General features: G+C 45.2%; 1 protein-coding gene across 2 annotated transcripts in view; it reads left to right on the top strand.

Annotated features, from left to right (window-relative positions):
- Nucleotides 1–24,116, top strand: part of ZFR2 (zinc finger RNA binding protein 2) — a 246,077-nt gene that overhangs the window by 186,404 nt on the left and 35,557 nt on the right. For both annotated transcript variants that reach the window (XM_068233784.1, XM_068233785.1), the window contains exons 13-14: nucleotides 852–1,137; nucleotides 9,914–10,002. In XM_068233784.1, the coding sequence (XP_068089885.1) occupies nucleotides 852–1,137; nucleotides 9,914–10,002 (375 nt within the window). The remainder of the gene's footprint in view (nucleotides 1–851; nucleotides 1,138–9,913; nucleotides 10,003–24,116) is intronic.

Raw genomic sequence — 24,116 nt, 5'->3', positions numbered from 1 at the left:
TTGGGATTTTACTTTATATCACTAGCCACTTTTTTTTTCCACTTCCAGTTTCGCAAGTCTGATTACTTTTGTTGCAGTTTTTGTTACATTCCCTATAATTCTTTAGTGCAGATGCAGTCCCCTCATTCTTTAGGGCACTAAAGAAATTATTTTTTATACTTAACCATGTCTAAAACAGTATTATTTATCGATACTGGCTTTTTTTTTTTTTTTTTTTGATATAACATTTTTATTTCCAATTTCTACAATAGTCATTAAGAATTAATTTATTCTCCCAGTCTACCAGTCTTAGCGTGTCCCTGAGCTTGTTAAAGTTAGCCTTTTTAAAGAGACTCTGTAACAAATTTTTCAGCCTTAGTTCTTCTATCCTATAAGTTCCTATGCCTGTTCTAATCTGCTCTGGCTTACTGCAGTCTTTCCTAACTGCACTGTCTCTGTAATAAATCAATGTATCTTTCCTCTGTCCTGTTTGTCGGGCTAAGGCTTGATTGTGTGGAATGTGCAGGGCTGCTTGTGATTGGTAGAAGCGATACACACCCTCTGCAGGCCCCCTGCACACTCTGAATGACTCACACACTATGCTTAGCTGAGCCTATTAGAAGCTGGTTAGTTTGTTTGTAAACACTGCCTAAAACTGTTAATTACAAGCCAGGAATGCAGCAGAGAGTGGCAGAAACAGCACAGAGGGGCACAGGAGAAAATAATGAATAGAATGGTATGCTTTTTATTGTAAGAATATTAGAGTACAGATTCTCTTTAAAATTCATAGTTTGTCCCCTTGTTTACAACCCTGTTTAGTAGGTCAAATATTACCCTCTTTATGACTTGTTTTTTTTTTTTACTTTCTGCAGAAACTAAGCAAAAAGCAGCATACCGTAACCTATGATGTAGATGAAGCCCACCTCCTCATTACATTTCTTGATGAACCAAAAATGAATATAACTGTTTCTCTCACCTGCTCTGACCTGGGTGCTAATAAAGAAGAAAAGAAAGAGAATGTAGAGAAAGAAGAAGAAACAAAAGAAGAAACAAAAGAAGAAACAGAAGAAACAAAAGAGGAAACAAAAGAAACAAAAGAAGAGGAAACAAAAGAAAAAGAGGAGGAAAAAGAAGAAGAAATGGAGAAAGAGGACAAAGGTAAGCATATTGAGTTCAGTAGGAACATAGATTATCTGCTAACCTAGTGGTTCTCAAAGTGGGTGCCACGCTGTGCCCTGCTGTGTATGTGTTTAGACAGCGCATTTTTTTTCTTTTTTGAAAGGCGGCCGCCAATTGCTGTGCTTTGTCCCCGGCTCACGGCGATGTGGGGCTCTGATTGGTCCGCTGCTCTCTCCTGTGGGCGGATACAGTAGAGTGTACTGTATCCGCCCACAGGAGAGAGCAGCGGCCAGAGCCCCACATCGCTGTGAGCCGGGGACAGAGCACAGCAATCGGTGCGTGTTTCAAAAAAAAAAAAATGCGCTGTCTAAACATACGAGTAGAGCCAGCAAATAGTATGGACTCTACCTTCTCCAGCCAGCACAAAGTAAGGCTCTTCACCTGCCCCTTGGGCAGGAAGGAGGGGGGGTGCACAGGTAGGGTAGTTAAGGGCTGCACACATTTCTAATTGGGGGGGGGGGGGGTATGGCGATTCTTTCGAGCCCCACACGTTTTTTTCTGGGGGGTTAATCTCAGGCCTCACACATGATGTTACCTGGCAGGGGGAGGGGTTGCTCTAAGGCTACACATGTTATGTTACCTGGGAGGGTGTAATTCTTTTGCCCTCTGATTGTTGTGGGGAATGAGACTCTTATGATGACAGTGTATGTGTGGGGCTGACATGTGTCTGAGTGGATCTCAAGGAAAGGATAAAGGTGCCTTTTATGTGAGGTAGAGGTTGTTTCAAGAGAGGGCTTGTGATGGATGATTTTGTGTGGGTGTGTGTGTGTGTGTGTGTGTGTGTGTGTGTGTACACAGTGTGTGTCTGTGTGTCAAACACGCATAATTTTTTTCTGGCGGAGTTGATTATTGTGATCAAATCTGTTGGTTATCTGTCAGAGCCGCATCATTTGTAAAAATCGATCATAAATTACAATCGGACTGTAAATTTCAATCAGTCTGAAACATCGGGGGAGCGATGGTAGATCGACAGCCCATAGGGGTGCCTTGAAAAATTTCTAAATCGCCAAGGGTGGCTTCAACCGGAAAAGTTTGAGAACCACTGTGCTAACCAAAAAAACTTTGGTGAGGTGCACAGTTCTGTTTGAGTTGATGCACTATCTAGAACATCTATGGCATAACTAGCAAAATAAAGTTATGATGCAGTGGCACCCTCCTTATAAATTGATTGCTGTTTAAAATGGTGCATTAAACTGCGTTGTAGCATGCTTGTCATTTAGATTGGCCACAAGATGCTAATAATTCTGCCATGCATGCACATTTGATGCAATTTATATGCAGCTTGCGATTGGGACATTAAACTACACTTCCTGCTGAATTTGATTGGTCTGATTCCAAGATACATACAATTTGCATTATATTTGTGTGCCACGCAGAATTATTAGCATAATATTGGCGAACTCTATTTTTACATTCAACTGTTCCTCGGATCCTGAATGGGAGCGATTTTAAAGAGAACCTCAAGTGTAAAAGTGAAATCCACATAATCACCTTGGGCAGCAGAAGCTATTAGCTAAGCAAGCTTTCAAACTTAAAATCATGTTCACTGTGCAGCAGAAATTATTAAAAATGAATATACCAGACCAGATTAAAAACTACCTAAGGTAAGCACAGAGGTATGTTCATGCTGGTGCCACATACTACTTCTGTGCTTAGTCCATTTCTTTTTGCCAATTTTGCAATGGTTTTGATTGATTCTATTTCAGCTAGGCTATCAATAAAAAGAAAATTACCTTTACACTGGAGAAAATGGTTTATGTAGTATAACACCACAGTTGTTGATCATGATTGTAATCTAGGTGAGAGACTTATGGCTTACACCAGTATTAGTACTAGTACACCCCTTCAACTTCTTTAGAAACACTACCAGCACTAGGGTCAATTTGAAAAAGACAACCTCTTGATATGATGCTGAACACATGCACTCAACTTCTTTGGTAGACCACGGCGAGGCCTGTCCTGCATGGAGCCTGTCCTGCATGGAACCTGTCCTGTTAAAGTGAACCCGAGATGAGTGATATGGAGGCTGCCATATGTATTTCCTTTTAAAGAATACTAGTTGCTTGGCAGTCCTGCTGATCTATTTGGCTGCAGTAGTGAACTGAATTAAACCAGAAGCAAGCATGCAGCTAATCTTCTCAGTTCTGACAATTATTGTCAGAAACCCCTGACCTGATGCATGCTTGTTCAGGTTCTATGGTTGAAAGTATTAGATGCAGAGGACCAGCGGGGCAGCCAGGCAGCTGGTATTGCTTAAAAGTATTGGCAGCCTCCATATTATTCTCACCTTGGTTTCCCTTTAAACTGCTGTATCGTCTTGGCCACTGTGCTGCAGTTTAGTTTCTGGTAGAGTGGGTTTTCCTACTCCTGTAGTAACAGGAAGAGCATTCTGGGTTTGGTGGAAGTTACATCTACATACCTTTTAAATAAAACATTTGTTAAAAAAATTGACAGCATTTAAAAAAAATACATCAATGGCTATTATCTTAGGGACTGTATTTCTGTGTTTTGTTTTGTTTTATTAGTATTTCTGTTATGAAGATATATTACTGCTATTTTGCAAATAATGGCTTGTAATTAGTGATATAATTTAAACTAACACAAATTTTATTAGCAAATATACCTTTGCTAATAAAATATTGTCGCCATACCTTGTACATGACACCTAATTTAAACAATGTATTAACTGAGACAAATGGGCATATAAAATGTGAGTTTATCTACAGTGGCATGTTTATTTTAAGTGTGTTGGCTGAAAAATGATTTGATTGAAAACTGAATTAATTTTTTTTATTACTGTTAAAATGCATATAGAATAAAATAAACTACCACCCAAAGAAAAGCCCAATTTGGGGCGAAAAAAACAATGTAAAGATTATTTAGGTGTAATAGTTATTTTCGAATGAATGAAAGTAGCGCTGAAATGTGAAAATTGCTCTGGTCCATAAGGGGAGCACAACACAAACTCTAGTGACCGAGTCATGCAAGCTACCTACAGACTACCTGAGCAGTTTGGACACTGAATTTGCACAACATATGTATCTGGAAATGCACTTATAAACTGACGTATCTTGAAAGTTTGTAATGTGAATTTTGATTCAATGTGTTATGAATTTGGATACAGCTTTACTGTAAAACTATGTACACACGTAAGTGTCTCTTTCCCAAAATGATTGTACAGAAGTTGTGTGAGGTTCCAATCAATTTTGTTGATGGTCTCTGCTCTAAAACTGCAATGTACTCCATATTCCAGATGAGCTCTTACAAGAGGGCTAAACACAGGCAGTATTATGCTAGCGTTCTGAGTTTTTATTACCCTTTTAATGCATCCCAATTTATTTGATCAAGCAGCTGCAGTTAAAGCGAATACCGTATAATTTCGGGATGCATCAAAGAGAACCCGAGGTGGGTTTGAAAAATCCTACTAGTACACAGAGGCACATTCTGCATACAATGCCCAGCCTCTGTGTCCTTAGTGCCCCCCAGTCGCCCCCCTTGCTCTGCTGTCCCCCATAAAAAAACCCGCCAGGCTAGCGACACGCAGATTGTCGCTAGCTGGCTGTTTACCTGAAGGCTGTCTGTCACCGCCGCTCCCCCGCCTCCTCTATAGCGCGGCTCCCCACCTGTGTCCCTACCCGCCTCCGTAAGATTCCTCTAATCGGCAATTCTCTTTAAGCGCGTCACTTCCAAGGGTTTTTCCCCTTAAACACTAGAGCTATATCTTGGGGGTTTTTTCGCCACCAATTAGGCATTCTTTGGGTGGTACTTTTTGCTAAGCATTTTTATTCTAACTGAATCTTAATGGGAATAAGAATAAATAACTGAAAAAAAAATTATCAGTTTTCGGCCATTATAGTTTTAAAATAATACATAGTACCGTAATTAAAACCCACACATTTTGTTTGCCCAATGCCGTGCATTCCTTTCTTTTGCGTACTATTCGTATGCAAACCAGGAAGCAATGCCTGGACGTGTAAGTATCCGCTTTTGTGAATGACTCAGCATTTCATTGATCGCCGTCGCTCATTCACACAGGGACTTGGATTAATGAATGGGAACTGCATCCCATTCAATCCCCACTCTACCGATCGGTGGGAGGTGAGAGTGGGAGTGCTCGGCAGCAAGGGAGGAGTAGCTACCATCCTGCAAGGTAAAGCAGTGACATAGTTCTTCATCGCCGGGGCAGGGAAAGTGGTTAGAAGTGAAATAAAAACTCCAGAGGCTAACATAGAGCAGGTGCAGAGAACATCAATGAAAGTGATTAAAGGGATTGAAGGTGTCACTTGCCAAGAAAAGTTAGAACTTTAGAACTTGGCTTATTTAGTCTGGAGAACAAGACACCTTAGAGGCGATCTAATTAACATGTATTATGATTACATCAAAGGGCAATATAAAATTTTGGCAGATTAGCTTTTTGTCCATAGGCTTGTGCAATGGACATAATCGGCATACAGAGGAAAAAAGTTTTTGTCATTTATTTAGGAAACAGGTCTTTATAGTAAGTTATTACAATATGAAATGTATTACCACAGGAAATAGTTGTGCAAATTCTATACCTGTGTTTTAAAAGGACTATGAGCAGTGGCCTAAAATGAAAATCAGGACTTACCTGGGGCTTCCTCGAGGTCGTCCTTACTGCGCCTGCGGGAATCGCCGCTGTTGATCAAGTCCACGTTGTCCGCAGCATACTGCGCAGGTCTAGTAGTTCTGCGCCTGCGCAGTATGCTGCAGACAATGTGAACTTTGATTAACAGCTGCGCTCGCACAGGTGCAGTAGAAGAAGAGGTCGACCTCTGCACACTGCGTGGACCCTGGGCTGGCGGCTGCGATCGGAGGTGCAGCGTGGGACATGTCTGCTTCAAAGGGCTGGAGAAAACCCCCGCTAAGTATATCATGGGGCAGCATAAAATGTTTGATGCTTCCTTTAAACGTTGTTCTCGGCTTTTGTGTTCAATTGACATACTGCGTGCTGCTGTTGTCGCTGTTGCAAAAAAAAAAAAAAAAATCTCAACAAACATTTGATATTAACCACTTGCCGACCGCCCACAGCCGATGGGCGGCGGCAAAGTGGACGCCGAAAGGACCGCAATACGCCCATGGGCGTTGCGTCCTTTTGGCCTACTGGGGGAGCGATCGCGTCACTGGTGACGCGCGCTTCCCCGGCAACTCGCTCCGCCCACCTGTGACGACAACCCGCCGGCCATTGGGAAGCGCCGGCGGTTGTTAACCCCACGATCGCCGCTACAAAATGTATAAATACACTTTGTAATGTATACAAAGTGTGTTATACAATCTGCCTTCTGCCCTGGTGGTCCCAGTGTCCGAGGGACCACCAGGGCAGGCTGCAGCCACCCTAGTCTGCACCCAAACACACTGATCTGCCCCCTGATCGCCCACAGCACCCTTCAGACCCCTGCCCACCCCCCAGACCACTGTTTGCACCCAATCACCCCCCTAATCACCCATCAGTCACTGTCAACGCTGTTATTATTTTTTATTCCCTAAACTGCCCCCTGGGGACACCTGATCACCCCCCCCCCCCGTATACTGTATGCATCTATCCCCCCTGATCACCTGTCAATCACCCATCAATCCCCTCTGTCACTGCCACCCATCAATCAGCCCCTAACCTGCCCCTTGCGGGCAATCTGATCACCCACCCACACCATCAGATCGCCTGCAGACCCGACGCCAGATCACCTCCCAAGTGCATTGTTTATAACTGTTCTCTCCTCTAAACACCCACTAATTACCCATCAATCACCCCCTGTCACCACCTGTCACTGCTACCTATCAGATTAGACCCCTATCTGCCCCTAGGGCACCCAATCACCCGCCCACACGCTCAGATTGCCCTCAAACCCCCCCGCCCTTATCAATTCGCCAGTGCATTATTTACATCTGTTCTTCCCTGTAATAACCCACTGATCACCTGTCAATCACCCATCAATCACCCCCTGTCACTGCCACCCATCAATCAGCCCCTAACCTGCCCCTTGTGGGCAATCTGATCACCTACCCACACCATCAGATCGCCTGCAGACAGGCCGTCAGATCACCTCCCAAGTGCATTGTTGATATCTGTTCTCTCCTCTAAACACCCACTAATTACCCATCAATCACCCCCTGTCACCACCTGTCACTGCTACCTATCAGATTAGACCCCTATCTGCCCCTAGGGCACCCAATCACCCGCCCACACCCTCAGAACGCCCTCGGTCCCAGCCCTGATCACCTCGCCAGTGCATTGCTTGCATCTATTCCCCCCACTAATTACACCTTGAGACACCCATCAATCACCTCCTGTCACCCCCTAGCACACCTACCCATCAGATCAGGCCCTAATTTGCCCCGTGTGGGCTCCTGATCACTCGGCCAAACCCTCAGATCCCCCTCGACCCCCTTCCGATCACCTCCCCAGTGCATTGATTGCATCTATTTTCCCCTCTAACCACCCCCTGAGACACCCATCAATCACCTCCTGTCACCCTACAGCACTCCTATCCATCAGATCAGGCCCAATACAACCTGTCATCTAAAAGGCCACCCTGCTTATGACCGGTTCCACAAAATTCGCCCCCTCATAGACCACCTGTCATCAAAATTTGCAGATGCTTATACCCCTGAACAGTCATTTTGAGACATTTGGTTTCCAGACTACTCACGGTTTTGGGCCCGTAAAATGCCAGGGCGGTATAGGAACCCCACAAGTGACCCCATTTTAGAAAGAAGACACCTCAAGGTATTCTGTTAGGTGTATGACGAGTTCATAGAAGATTTTATTTTTTGTCAAAAGTTAGCGGAAATTGAATTTTATTTTTTTTTTTCCACAGTGTCATTTTTCACTAACTTGTGACAAAAAATAAAATCTTCTATGAACTCGCCATACACCTAACGGAATACCTTGGGGTGTCTTCTTTCTAAAATGGGGTCACTTGTGGGGTTCCTATACTGCCCTGGCATTTTAGGGGCCCTAAACCGTGAGGAGTAGTCTAGAATCCAAATGCCTCAAATTGACCTGTGAATAGGACGTTAGGCCCTTTAGCGCACCCAGGTTGCAAAAAAGTGTCACATGTGGTACCGCCGTACTCAGAAGTAGTATAATGTGTTTTGGGGTGTATTTTTACACATACCCATGCTGGGTGGGAGAAATCTCTGTAAATGGACAATTGTGTGTAAAAAAAAAAAAAAATCAAAAAATTGTCATTTACAGAGATATTTCTCCCACCCAGCATGGGTATGTGAAAAAATACACCCCAAAACACATTACACTACTTCTCCTGAGTACGGCAATACCACATGTGTGGCACTTTTTTGCGGCCCAACTGCGCTAAGGGGCCCAAAGTCCAATGAGCACCTTTAGGCTTTACAGGGGTGCTTACAATTTAGCACCCCCCAAAATGCCAGGACAGTAAACACACACCACAAATGACCCCATTTTGGAAAGTAGACACTTCAAGGTATTCAGAAAGGAACATAGTGAGTCCGTGGCAGATTTCGTTTTTTTTTTTTGTCGCAAGTTAGAAGAAATGGAAACTTTTTTTTTTTTTTTTTGTCACAAAGTGTCATTTTCCGCTAACTTGTGACAAAAAATCAAATCTTCTATGAACTCACCATGCCTCTCAGTGAATAGTTTGGGATGTCTTCTTTCCAAAATGGGGTCATTTGGGGGGTATTTATACTATCCTGGAATTTTAGCACCTCATGAAACATGACAGGTGGTCAGAAAAGTCAGAGATGCTTCAAAATGGGAAAATTCACTTTTGGCACCATAGTTTTACCCAAACCAATAAATATACACTGAATGGATTTTTTTTTTATCAAAGACATGTAGCAGAATAAATTTGGACAAAAATATATACAGAAATTTTACTTTATTTGAAAATTGTCAGCACATATAGTAAAAAAATCATTTTTTTGACAAAATTCATGTCTTTTTTGATGAATATAATAAAAACTAAAACTCACAGCAGCAATCAAATAGCACCAAAAGGAAGCTGTATTAGTGACAAGAAAAGGAGGTAAAATTCATTTAGGTGGTAGGTTGTATGACCGAGCAATAAACCGTGAAAGCTGCAGTGGTCTGAATGGAGAAAAAGGCTCTGGTCTTTAAAGAGACACTGAAGCGAGACTAATTCTCGCTTCAGGTCTTATATATAGCAGGGGCACGTGAGCCCCTGCTAAAACGCCGCTATCCCGCGGCTTAACGGGGGTCCCTTCACCCCCCAACCCACCCCCCGCAAAAGATGGTCGGAAAATGGTCGCTGGCTGTCTCTCTTCCTGGAGGCAGGGCTAACGGCTGCAGCCCTGCCTCCCAGCGCGTCTATCAGACGCGCATCGCCGCCTCTCCCCCGCCCCTCTCAGTGAAGGAAGACTGAGAGGGGCGGGGGAGAGGCGGGGGAGAGGCGGAGATACGCGTCTAACAGACGCGCATGGGGCAGGGCTGTGGCGGTTAGCCCTGCCCCAACCAGGAAGCGCTCCCCCGCTGCACGGAGGGGGTTTGGGGGGACAGGGACCCCCGTTAAGCCGCGCTATAGCAGCGTTTTAGCAGGGGCACGTATATGAGGTCTGAAGCGAGATCTATTCTCGCTTCAGACTCTCTTTAAGGGGTAGAAAGACTGTGGTCCTCAAGTGGTTAAGCAAAAGTCAAAGTTGTTTTGCTATGTTTTTTTTTTTGTTTGTTTTTTTTGTGGAACAAAAAGACATTACATTGAGAAATATTTGTATTTTTTTTTTTGTTTGTTTTTTTTGTTAGATGATTCTACTTCTGAAGAAAACATTTTACTTAATGAAGAGAAATGCAAGGAGTCTCTGGTTCACCTTCGCCAGGCTCAATGGTTCCAGGTAAAATGTTGACCACCTTATTTTGGTTTAGATCTACTGATACTCTTTAACCCTCCTGGCGGTTTGCAAAAAAATCGCCAGGGGGCAGCAAATCTTTTTTTTTTAAATTTTTTTTTTTTTTTCATGTAGCGAGACAAAGTCTCGCTACATGATAGCCGCTGCTCAGCGGCATCCCCCCAGCCCCTCCGATCGCCGCCGGCGATCGGAGATCCCGTTCAAAGAACGGGATCTCCTGGAGGGCTTCCCCCGTCGCCATGGCGACGGGCGGGATGACATCGACGTCGTGACGTCAGAGGGGACTCCGATCTGCCCCATAGCGCTGCCTGGCACTGATTGGCCAGGCAGCGCACGGGGTCTGGGGGGGGGGGGGGGGGGGGCGGCCGCGGCGAGAGGAATTGCGGCGGATCGGCGGGTAGCGGCGGCGATCGGGCACTGCACGCAGCTAGCAAAGTGCTAGCTGCGTGCAGCAAAAAAAAAATTATGCAAATCGGCCCAGCGGGGCCTGAGCGGTGCCTTCCGGCGGCATAGCCCGAACTCAGTTCGGGCTTACCGCCAGGAAGGTTAAACCTGTTCTATTCATATTTTAGTAATGTGACTGCAATATCTGTATTTCAAACAGTTAGAATACTTATTAAAGAAAACCTGTAACTTAAAGTTCCCCTGGGAGGTACTCGCCTCAGGTGGGGGAAGCCTCCGGATCCTAATGAGGGTTCCCCCGTCGTCCTGTGTCCCACGGCGGTCTCGCTGTGCCACTCCGAACAGCTGGGATGTAAATATTTACCTTCCCAGCGCAGGCGCAGTATCGGCTCTCTGCTTGGAGATGGGCGAACACACACACGCACGAGCGCTTGTCGAGCCTGAATTGCGAGTTGCTTCAGGGGAGCCAGCGCTGGATTGCCTGCAGCTACAGGGGAGGGGAAGGCCTCATTGGGGCCCTGAGGCTTCCCCCTCCCAAGGTGAGTACCCTCCAGGGGAACTTTTTTGTTAATCTCTTTAAAGTAAACCTCCAGACTAAAAATCGACTCAGCAGCACTGAAAGGCTTGGTGTTTCTTTAACGGTTTCACAGCATCAGAACTTTGTTTCTCTTATACAAGCCTCATTATTAGCTGCACAGAAGAAAACTGCCCGGGCTTTTTTCCCCCTAATGCTGTGCAAAGCATGATGGGATTTCTGATGTTGTTCTCGTGCTGCTGTTTTGGTGCAATTTTTTTTTTTTACATTTTGAATTTGACATTTAAAGCCTAGCGCATGCAGCTGGGAGGGGTTATCAGGACACAGGACAGTTGGAACTGTGTCTTATGCTCCTTGTCACCTCCTTTCAACCAAAAAGATGGCTGCCCCCATGAATCACAAACATTTGCCTGTTCTTTTAAAACCAGGTGGGTAAAAAAATTATATTACCTATCTATTGTAATCAACATAACTAATGTAACTTAATGACAATATGTTTGTTTAGGCTGAAGTTCCCCTTTAAGGGCCCATTCTCACCTGAGCGGGAATCTCGCGATTTCCGCTCATGGCAAACCGCTAGCGGTTTTGCAAAAACCGCTACACATTGTAGCAAGTGGCAGTGTTCTCACTGCCGCGGTTGCGGTTAGCGATTACCGCAACCGCGCTGAATGCTGCGGTTTGTCGGCAATGAGCGTTCCGCGATTAGCGATTGTTTGCATGCTAATCGCGATCGCTCCAAAACAGCCGCGTCCGGTGATTTTTCCGCGTTAATCGCAGGAAAATCACTGCCACAAAACGCCGGCGGTAATCGCCAGCGTTCTGCAGTTTCAGATGTGAACGGGCCCGAAGTTCAGTTTTTTTTTCTCCTCTGTTTTTGATATTTTCAAACCTTATTAATAAAATACCTTTTAGTTTCAAGGTTGTCTTTAACCACTTCCCGACCGCCTAACGCACAGGGGCGGCCGGGAAGTGGAGCCCTTACGGACCGGCTCACCCACAGAGGCGGCGGTCCTTGTAAGGGCATGGGCGGAGCGATCGCGTCATCTGTGACGCGATCCTCCGCCGGCGCCTGTCACCGCTCGCCCGCCGCAACATCCCGCCGGCTATACGGAAGCGCCGGCGGGATGTTAACCCCGTGATCGCCGCATACAAAGTGTATAATACACTTTGTAATGTTTACAAAGTGTATTATACAGGCTGCCTCCTGCCCTGGTGGTCCCAGTGTCCGAGGGACCACCAGGGCAGGCTGCAGCCACCCTAGTCTGCACCCAAGCACACTGATTTCTCCCCCCCTGCCCCAGATTGCCCACAGCACCCCTCAGACCCCCCCCCCCCCTGCCCACCCCCAGACCCCTGATTACACCCAATCACCCCCCTAATCACCCATCAATCACTCCCTGTCACTATCTGTCAACGCTATTTTTTTTTTATCTTCCCCCCCCCCCCCCCTGCCCACTGCCCCCTCCTGATCACCCCCCCACCCCTCAGATTCTCCCCAGACCCCCCCCCCCCCGTGTACTGTATGCATCTATCCCCCCTGATCACCTGTTAATCACCCGTCAATAACCCCCTGTCACTGCAACCCATCAATCAGCCCCTAACCTGCCCCTTGCGGGCAATCTGATCACCCACCCACACCAATAGATCGCCCGCAGATCCGACATCAGATCACCACCCAAACGCAGTGTTTACATCTATTCTCTCCTCTAAACACCCACTAATTACCCATCAATCACCCCCTATCACCACCTGTCACTGTTAACCATCAGATCAGACCCTAATCTGCCCCTTGCGGGCACCCAATCACCCGCCTACACGCTCAGATTGCCCTCAGACCCCCCCTTATCAATTCGCCAGGGCATTATTTACATCTGTCCTTCCCTGTAATAACCCACTGATCACCTGTCAATCACCCATCAATCACCCCCTGTCACTGCCACCCATCAATCACCCCCTGTCACTGCCACCTATCAATCAGCCCCTAACCTGCCCCTTGCGGGCAATCTGATCACCCGCCCACACCAATAGATCGCCCGCAGATCCGACATCAGATCACCACCCAAGCGCAGTGTTTACATCTATTGTCTCCTCTAAACACCCACTAATTACCCACTAATTACCCATCAATCACCCCCTATCACCACCTGTCACTGTTACCCATCAGATCAGACCCTAATCTGCCCAATGCGGGCACCCAATCACCCGCCTACACGCTCAGATTGCCCTCAGACCCCCCCCCCCTTATCAATTCGCCAGTGCAGTAGTTACATCTGTTCTTCCCTGTAATAACCCACTGATCACCTGTCAATCACCTGTCAATCACCTCCTGTCACTGCCACCCATCAATCACCCCCTGGCACTGCCACTCATCAATCACCCCCTGTCACTGCCACTCATCAATCAGCCCCTAACCTGCCCCTTGCGGGCAATCTGATCACCCACCCACACCAATAGTTCGCCCGCAGATCCGACGTCAGATCACCTCCCAAGGGCAGTGTTTATATCTGTTCTCTACCCTAAAAACCCACTAATTACCCATCAATCACCCCCTGCCACTGCTACCTATCAGATTAGACCCCTATCTGCCCCTAGGGCACCCAATCACCCGCCCACACCCTCAGAATGCCCTCAGGCCCCAGCCCTGATCACCTCGCCAGTGCATTGCTTGTATCTATTCCCCCCTCTAATCACACCTTGAGACACCCATCAATCACCTCCTGTCACCCCCCTAGCACTCCTATCCATCAGATCAGGCCCTAATTTGCCCCGTGTGGGCTCCTGATCACTCGGCCAAACCCTCAGATCCCCCTCAGACCCCCTTCTGATCACCTCCCCAGTGCATTGATTGCATCTATTTTCCCCTCTAACCACCCCTGAGACACCCATCAATCACCTCCTGTCACCCCCCTAGCACTCCTATCCATCAGATCAGGCCCAATACAACCTGTCATCTAAAAGGCCACCCTGCATATGACCGGTTCCACAAAATTCGCCCCCTCATAGACCACCTGTCATCAAAATTTGCAGATGCTTATACCCCTGAACAGTCATTTTGAGACATTTGGTTTCCAGACTACTCACGGTTTTGGGCCCGTAAAATGCCAGGGCGGTATAGGAACCCCAGAAACTGACCCCATTTTAGAAAAGACACCCCAATGTATTCTGTTAGGTGTATGACGAGTTCATAGAAGATTTTATTTTTTGTCAAAAGTTAGCGGAAATTGATTTTTTTTTTTTTTCACAAAGTGTCATTTTTCACTACCTTGTGACAAAAAATAAAATCTTCTATGAACTCGCCATACACCTAACGGAATACCTTGGGGTGTCTTCTTTCTAAAATGGGGTCACTTGTGGGGTTCCTATACTGCCCTGGCATTTTAGGGGCCCTAAACCGTGAGGAGTAGTCTAGAAAACAAATGCCTCAAAATGACCTGAGATTAGGACGTTGGGCCCCTTAGCGCACCTAGGCTGCAAAAAAGTGTCACACGTGGTATCGCCGTACTCAGGAGAAGTAGTATAATGTGTTTTGGGGTGTATTTTTACACATACCCATGCTGGGTGGGAGAAATCTCTCTGTAAATGGACAATTGTGTGTAAAAAAAAATCAAACAATTGTCATTTACAGAGGTATTTCTCCCACCCAGCATGGGTATGTGTAAAAATACACCCCAAAACACATTGTACTACATCTCCCGAGTACGGCGATACCACATGATTGGCACTTTTTTGCAGCCTAACTGCGCTAAGGGGCCCAAAGTCCAATGAGTACCTTTAGGATTTCACAGGTCATTTTTGTTTCAAGACTACTCCTCACGGTTTAGGGCCCCTAAAATGCCAGGGCAGTATAGGAACCCCACAAATGACCCCATTCTAGAAAGAAGACACCCAAACGTATTCCGTTAGGAGTATGGTGAGTTCATAGAAGATTTTATTTTTTGTCACAAGTTAGCGGAAAATGACACTTTGTGAAAAAAAACATTTAAAATCAATTTCCGCTAACTTGTGACAAAAAAATAAAAACTTCTATGAACTCACCGTACTACTAACGGAATACCTTGGGGTGTCTTCTTTCTAAAATGGGGTCATTTGTGGGGTTCCTATACTGTCCTGGCATTTTAGGGGCCCTAAACCGTGAGGAGTAGTCTTGAAACAAAAATGACCTGTGAAATCCTAAAGGTACTCATTGGACTTTGGGCCCCTTAGCGCAGTTAGGCTGCAAAAAAGTGCCAATCATGTGGTATCGCCGTACTCGGGAGAAGTAGTATAATGTGTTTTGGGGTGTATTTTTACACATACCCATGCTGGGTGGGAGAAATACCTCTGTAAATGACAATCTTTTGATTTTTTTACACACAATTGTCCATTTACAGAGTTATTTCTCCCACCCAGAATGGGTATGTGTAAAAATACACCCCAAAACACATTGTACTACTTCTCCCGAGTACGGTGATACCACATGTGTGGCACTTTTTTGCACCCTAACTGCGCTAAGGGGCCCAAAGTCCAATGAGTACCTTTAGGATTTCACAGGTCATTTTGAGAAATTTTGTTTTAAGACTACTCCTCACGGTTTAGGGCCCCTAAAATGCCAGGACAGTATAGGAACCCCACAAATGACCCCATTTTAGAAAGAAGACACCCCAAGGTATTCTGTTAGTAGTACGGTGAGTTCATAGATTTTATTTTTTGTCACAAGTTAGCGGAAATTGATTTTTATTGTTTTTTTTCACAAAGTGTTATTTTCCGCTAACTTGTTGCACCATAGTTTGTAAACGCTATAACTTTTACCCAAACCAATAAATATACACTGAATGGGTTTTTTTTTATCCAAAACATGTTTGTCCACATTTTTCGCGCTGCATGTATACCGAATCTTTACTTTATTTGAAAAATGTCAGCACAGAAAGTTAAAAAAATCATTTTTTTTGCCAAAAGTCATGTCTTTTTTGATGAATATAATAAAAAGTAAAAATCGCAGGAGCAATCAAATAGCACCAAAAGAAAGCTTTATTAGTGACAAGAAAAGGAGCCAAAATTCATTTAGGTGGTAGGTTGTATGAGCGAGCAATAAACCGTGAAAGCTGCAGTGGTCTGAATGGGAAAAAAAGTGGCCGGTCCTTAAGGGGTAGAAAGCCCTAGGTCCTCAAGTGGTTAAAGGGATACTGTAGGGGGGTCGGGGGAAAATGAGCTGAACTTACCTGGGGCTTCTAATAGTCCTCCGCAGACATCCTGTGTTGGCGCAGCCACTCACAGATGCTCCGGCCCCACCTCCGATTCACTTCTGGAGTTTCTGACTTTAAAGTCAGAAAACCACTGCGCCTGCGCGCCCGTGTCCTCGCTCCCGCTGATGTCAGCAGAAGTGTACTGTGCAGACACAGACCATACTGGGCCTGCGCTGTGCGCTCCTGATGACATCAGCTGGATCAAGGACACGGCAAAGCAGGCGCAGTGGTTTTCAGACTTTAAAGTCTGAAATTCCAGAAGTGAACCGGAGGTGGGGCCAGAGCATCGGTGAGTGGCTGCGCCAACACAGGATGTCTGCGGGGGACCGTTAGAAGCCCCGGGTAAGTTCAACTCATTTTCACCTGACCCCCCTACAGTATCCCTTTAAGTAATCGAAACCTGAACAATATTAACAGAACATCACAATCCCCCACACAGGAAGCTAAGACTGATTGCAAGAAGAGGTTGCATAACAATAAGTAGCACATTTTTACATACCGAGAGAAGATATGGCTCAAGGACGTTAATCACTTCATTCCAATAAGGGATAGGGTAGGTAAAGGGGTCAGGTAACAAATAGGCAATTAAACAAGTCTAACACATAACATACATACATTGTTTTAAAGCAGCAGTGCATAAAATACACATCCTAAAAAGAGGAGGAGAGAAGCCATGGAAAACCTAAAATTATCTATAGGGAAGACCCATATTGTCTTGCCAATCTATCCGCCAAGACCAAGTCTTAAACAAAATTTGGCAATGTATCTTTAATTTTACCTAAAATGTGCTCAGAGCATAACTTTATTAACCACTTCCCTACCCTGTTCATTTTCACATTTCAGCTCAGCTCTGATTACTTTAGCAATAACTTTATAAATAATTATCACAATTAAATGATCTATATATTGTTTTATTCAGGACAAACTAGGCTTTTTGTGGCTATTTGTTTTTATTAATGACCTTATTTTAAAAGGAAAATAAGGAGAAAAGTGAAAAAATACACACTTTATCCACTTTCATACATTATAGCTTTAATGTAAATAGCTTCTATTGTACATTAAACCCACACATTTAATTTGTCTATCTCTCCTGTTCATTTAAACACTTCATTTGTTTTAATATGTATTAGTAACACATTGTATAAACCCTACTCTCTTGTTACATCTGACTGCTCCTGGAATGTTTGTTTTACACTTATTTACACATTAATCCTGTCATTGATTTCCCTGGGAGGAAGATAGTGGTTTGCTGTCATTCCTTTACAACTGTGTAGCAGTGTTATCAAGGATTTTGAAGAGGGGAGTGCAGAGTCATGGGGTCGGAAGTGGTTAAGGAGTTCAAATACCGTATTGGCGGGAAGCGATGTATTAACAGCACAGGAGATTTGGATACAGCCGGCGCCACCACAGACCGTAATAGGAATTACAGCTATAGCGGTGCACAGTGGGTAACTTCGGCTTCAGAAGACAGAGCTGAAGTTACTTTTAAAACACTGTAATTCCCCACTATCCACGTGGACCTAGAGGGGGATTGGTATTTAACGTTGCCGGGAACTTGTGCAGCAGCAGGATAAGCCATATACCGTCTGTATCCTGTGCCCAAGTCTCCCTGCGGCGAGATCACGGGGACGCATCAGTGAACAGATGGGGAGATTTCCAGTTAGCAGCTAGATGCTTCTTAGCAGTTGCCATTATATGTTGAATGAACCGAGAGTGGGAAAGTTTACCCCAAAAGGTATATTCCCCAATGAGATCGATAGGCAAATTTATAGAATCTATAAGGCAGATCCGTCTCCAAATAAAATTCTGAAAGATTTCACCATATGCGCCACTAATCTCATGTAGCCGGACAACCTCTAAATAAAGGTTAGACTAGAAAGGCCAAAACCTATGCACCCGGGCCTGAGTGTAATGGCATCGATGTCGCAATTTAAGGGATGTTTCAATGGATGCATAATAAATTCATAATTTTAATAAGAGTTTGCCAGCAGTGAGTCCAGCAGACGTCAAGTATATTTGTGCCGATCTCCTCCTCCAATGTCATCTGGAAATCTTGTTTGACACCAGGGTCAGCTTGGGTTCACATAGAATAAATAAGAGACACTAATCCTTTGTCAAGTGGATAGGCCTTACAATGACACATGGCATTCTCACCAGAGGGATCCAGAGCCTCCAAGGACCGGAATGAGAAGGGCTGCTAGCGTCTGGATCCTGGGGAGGGGAGATAAAACTTCCACCGCACTTAAAGGAAATGTCCGAGCCTTTGAAAAAAAAAAAACAATTTACTTACCCGGGGCTTCCTCCTGCCCCTTGCAGCCGTCATGTTGCTCGCCGCAGCTCTGCGTCCAGCAGGTGGACTGCGGTCCCTTCCGTTCACGATGGCGTCCTCACCAGGTTGGGATCTTCTGCCCCTGCGCGTGAGCAGCTCCCAGTCTTGTCCACGTGCTCTGGAGTTTATTGCGCAGGCGCAGAACTACCGCGGCTGCGCAGTACAATCCAGACCACATAAAGTGGGGTGGCGCAGAAGATCCCGACCTGGTGATGTCTGGCCACCAGCTGGATGCGGAGCTGCGGTGAGGGCACAGGACGGCTGCAAGGGACTGGAGGAAGCACACAGGTAAGTAGTTGTAATTTTTTTCAACAGCTCGGACTTTTCCTTTAAAGTGGAGCTGTCAGCCATACTATTGAAAAAAAAAAAAAAAAAAAAAAGCACATATAGAAGTAGATAAATACTTGCTCTACTTACATATGTATTGCGCTGTCCACATTTTGAATTTAGTGATTTTTGTATAGTAAAAAAGAGGAAAATCTATTTTGTCTGTGTCTATCTTGAAGCCAATCCTGACATTTCCTCCCTTATCATTGCTCGCCCCCTTCCCAGTCTTCAGACACTCCCACCCAGTACTGCAGTAGAAGTGCATTGAGAAATATTGGCCAATCAGAGTGGAACTAAGGTGTGGGAGGGTGAAACAGGAGGGAAAGAGGATTCAGCCAGTCAGACTGCATTAGTTAAGTCTGAGGCGAAAGTAAAGAAAAAAAGAAAACCCAGCATGCCCTGTAACTTCCTTTGTGTGGCAGGTGTACCAAATAAGAGCCAGGGAAACTGGGGAATGAGAGTTTTATGGAGCAGAAAAATTAGTGATTTTTCACTTTTGGATTGCCTGGTTAACATCCTTATTATTTATTTACCAAATAAAAATAAAGAATTGATTGATGAAGTAGACCTGAACTCTTGCACAGAACAGAAAGAAAACAGATAGATATGCACTCTCTATGTATTTAGACACAGATGAGCGGGGATTAGGCTAAACTCTCTAATCACAAGTTGTAAGTTGATCTCTCCCCTGTGTCAGCTGACAGCCACGGCAAATAAGCTAATTTGAAAGCACGGGATGTTAACATTGTCTAATTCCATGAAAGCAGGAAGTAGGAACACTTCAGATTTATTGTAGGATTTGTATCAACTGTAACAAAGAAATGTTTTCTGTATAGCTTATGTTGCGTATCTTTTAGGGCAGTGAGGAAGTTCTGAGTTCAGGTCCACTTTTAGGCACAGCACCAGCCTCCTGGTGGCTACCCCGACTCGGGCTTGGGATTACTGCTCCTGTCTTCTTTTTTCCACCCGAAGCCTGATTCAGGGTTACCACCAGGGAGGTTGGCCCTAATGAACTCTGCTCATGATTGATCCACAATCTAAAGAGGGCAGGTTGGTGATTCCAAAGTTACCCAAAGTGGAGCCAGCTCCCTATGCCACTTCATAGTTGCAGTCTAAGTGGCAATCTGGAAAGGAAATCTGCTGGATAGGAATTGCCTTCTAGGAGATGGTTATAAAATGTGGGATTAATTTAAAGAGACTCTGAAGCGAGTCTAAATTCACTTTAACATGCAGTCATGTTAAGCATTATAACCCCTGCTAAACCGCGGCAAAACATACCCCCCAAATCCCCTCTCCTAACTCCGGGGAGCGCTTCCTGATGAGGCAGAGCTTATGGCTGTAGCGCATCAATCCCAGCTGATCGCCGCCTCTCCCCGCCCCTCTCAATCTTCCTTCACAGAGGGGGGCGGGCAGAGGCGGAGATCCGCACGGCGATTGACGCGCATGGAGGCAGAGCTGCAGCTGTAAGCCAACAAATAGCAACTAAAATATGCTTCAGTAGAGCATTAAAGAAAGGAAACCCAGCATCTGGAGATTTTCAAGACTTCATTGCCATCGCCAGCATAGGGTTTTCAACCAAGTATTAGTAATGAGCATTTTATGTCCAGTTATGTAATTTGTCCAAATACTATTGAGCCCCTGAAATTTTTTTTATTTTTTTTTTCTAATATGCTTTAGTTGCCTCACATTTTTAAGCCATTGTTTTGTTTACCCCACCTGCGCTTTGACTGCAGCTGAGTTGTTTCATTTAAAATTAATTGTAATGTATAGAACCAATTTAAAGTATTCAGCAAATTGGTTGGTTACCACCAAGTGGTAGTAGTCCTTGGATCCTCAGTTCCCTCATGCACTCATCATGCAGTGATGAGGGTCAACCAATCCAAAACAGTCTATGCGTGTCGGGTTATTGAGGCCCTGTATATTTAACAAGCTGACACATTGCATTCCAGCAGATCTGCAGGTGTGTTTTATCTTTTGCTGGATACACACGGTGCGTTCTCGCACTCTATTTCCCGCTCGATTCCCGTCGATTTGTTTATTTCCAAAAAGTCCGATTTGCATTTCGATGGATCGTTAGGTCGATTCGCATGTAAAGTATGCCAAATCGACCTAACAATCCATCGAAACGCAAATCGGACATGTTAGAAATAAACAAATCGACGGGAATAGAGCGGGAGATCGAGTGCGGGAACGCACCGTGTGTATCCAGCATTACAGGCACAACAATGGGTGATTTGCATATCTCAGCAGTGATGCACTGGGAGACATCTCGGAGTTAACTCCGACCTGAATAATTGCAAATACCGGTACTTTCTGTTTTAAGAATGCAAACTTTTTTCCATGACTTATTTTATTGGTCATACCCAGGTTGTGTATTAGGGCCAATTAAAACATTTATATGCTGATGCATGTGAGAGAATTTCAGCCATTTCCGCCATTTCATATTTTAGCATAGACTAACTACCTTATCACACTTTTCAAGTTTATGTCCAGAGTATACTCTGGAGATCAGGAGACAAATGTTTTATTCTTTATTTTAGTGGGTACAAATGAAAGTTACTAGGGGAAAGACCAGTTGAGTATAGTAAATACATACTTTAAATATGGCAAACTGTGTAGTGGGCACAAAAGCTTGGACAAGTTTTTTACTGGAGTACTCCTGAAGTAGTATGCCTTCATCAACTTTTTTTCCTTGATAGCATCTTGCCAATAACTAAGTAGTCTGGCATAATATAACTGATGACATTCAAAGTATTTTCCAAGCTCTCTATGTCCCTCTCCACATACCAAAAGCAGCAACATGGAAGTCTATTAGACACATAGCATAATTATGTTTCCACAGCAGGCTTTTTTTATTGTTGCATGTATTCAGGTTTCATCTCAGAATCGGAATATTTTATTTCGCCAAGCACGACTGGGCCGTGCCCGGAATTGGATTTGGCAAATACAGGGCTAGTGTGAAAGAGAACGAGACATACGGTACAAATACATAGTAAGCAGCAGGACAATATAAAGGATACAGTTACAGCAATTGGATACATTTGAACGCGTATACATGTAGTGTGCAGCCGTGCAGTCAGGCCTGGTGCTACCAGTAGAGAGACCTAAGAGTTCAGATAGTTTACGGCTGAGGGGAAGAAACTGTTCCTGTGCCTTGTGGTCCTGGTGTAGATGGATCGGAATCTCCGGCCTAAGGGAAGTCTACTAAAGAAGCGAAAGCCTGGGTGGGATGGATCATTAGCGATTTTACGAGCTCTGGAGTGCGGTCTAGAGTTGAAGATTTGGTCTAGAGAGGGGGAGTGGTTTCCCAATGATTCTCTCCGCTGATCTGATGACTCTCTGCAGTTTGTGTCTGTCGCTGGTGGAGGAGCCAGCATACCAGACCAGGATGGAGGAGCAGAGGACAGATTCAATTGTGGCAGTGTAAAAGATCATCAGAAGCTCGCGGGCCATACCGAACTTCTTTAGTTGGCGTAGGTAAAAGTCTCTGCTGGGCTTTTTTCTGGGTGGAGGTTGTTGGCTTTCCAAGTCAGGTCCTTAGAGATTGTCGTGCCGAGGAGCCGTGCGCAGGGAACGTTCTCAACTACCATGCCATCAATGCTGATCGAGGGTGGAGTGGTAGAGTGTTTCCTTAAAGTCAATGATCATCTCAACCGTTTTTGCAGTGTTGAGAACCAGCCCATTCTCCCTGCACCAGCGGCAAATTCTGTCAACCTGGTGGCGAAACTCCTGCACATCATTCCCAGAGATGAGGCCAACGATGGTGGTGTCGTCGGCAAACTTGATGACTTTGACGGAGTTCGCAGTGGACCTGCAATTGTTAGTGTATAGGGAGAATAGGAACGGCGACAGTACACATCCTTGAGGGGCCCCTGTGTTGGTGGTCCTTGGTTGAGACATAATCATATCCAGCTTGACGGCCTAGGTTCTGTTACTTAGGAAGTCTGTGATCCAGAGGCGGAGGGTAGGGTGGACCCCGAGGACAGCCAGATTCTCTTGAAGTATTTGGGGGCTGATGGTGTTGAAGGCCGAGCTAAAGTCAAGTAGAAGGATCCTGGCGTATGAGTCAGGTCTATCCAGGTGTTCATTTACGAGTTCCAGGCAGATGTTTATGGCATCATCAGTAGACCTGTGTGCTCTATACGCAAACTGAAACGGGTCCAGCAGAGACTCAGTGGATAGCTTGAGGAGAGGCAAAACCAAGCTTTCAAAAGGATTTCATGATGACCGATGTGAGAGCCACCGGCCTGAAATTGTTGGTCTGAGACACCATGTTTTTTGGGGACAGGGAGGATTGTGGACCTCTTGAAGCAAGCAGGGACCCTGCCTTTCTGGATGGATTTGGTGAAGATGGATGAGAGAACTGGAGCAAGCTGCTGCGCGCAGGTTTTCAGACAGGCTGGTGACACTCCATCTGGGCCTGAGGCTTTCCTTGCATTAATCCCTGACAGGTGTTTCCTGACATCGTCCTCCTCCACCGCTAGAGGGGGTGGGGTTGGATGTGGGGGTGCCAAGTCGGAGGAGGTGACAGGAGGCTCTGGGGACCTTGCTGGGGCTTGCAGGTTCTCAAATCTGCAATAGAACTCACTGAGGTTTTCAGCGAGCTCGGTTCTGGGAGTTGCATGCTGGGGTGGGGGCTTGTAGTTCGAGACGATGGGGGCTTGTAGTTCGTGGCAGCCTTAAGCCCCTTACAGACAGTTCGGGTGTTCCTTGAGAGGTTCTGTTCCAGTTTAACAGCGTAGTTCTTTTTGGCGGCCCTCAGTTCCTTGTTTAGGGTGTTTTTAGCACTCTTATACTCCTGGTTGCCAGACTTGAACGCAAGTTCCTTGCATGTATGTAATATATATATATATATATATATATATATATATATATATATATATATATATATATATATATATATATATATATATATATATATATATATATATATATATATATATATATATATATATATATATATATATATATATATATATATATATATATGTTATGGCCAGAACCCGAAGTGTGGCCACTTCCCGTTCTGGCCAGCCACTTCCGGTTCTGGCCGGCCAATGTGCGAAGTGGCCGCAGCGCAGTGGCCAATGTTAGAAATGGAATGATTACACTAAGTTACAATGTATTTTACGGCCGTCTCGCTGCGGCCAAATGTATTACAAGTTGGTTAATTTAATTAAATATAGCCGGCGGCAATGTAATAGATAAAGCCGCCGGCTTTCGCACTGCCTCCTCTCCTCCTCCCTCCGATCCCCCCCACCCCCCGCCTCTCTCCTCTCCCTGC

Source organism: Hyperolius riggenbachi, chromosome 1 (genome assembly GCF_040937935.1).
Source record: "Hyperolius riggenbachi isolate aHypRig1 chromosome 1, aHypRig1.pri, whole genome shotgun sequence".
Taxonomy (NCBI): Eukaryota; Metazoa; Chordata; class Amphibia; order Anura; family Hyperoliidae; genus Hyperolius; species Hyperolius riggenbachi.
Note: the sequence above shows the minus strand (reverse complement) of the source record. Positions and strands in the feature narration are given on the sequence as shown.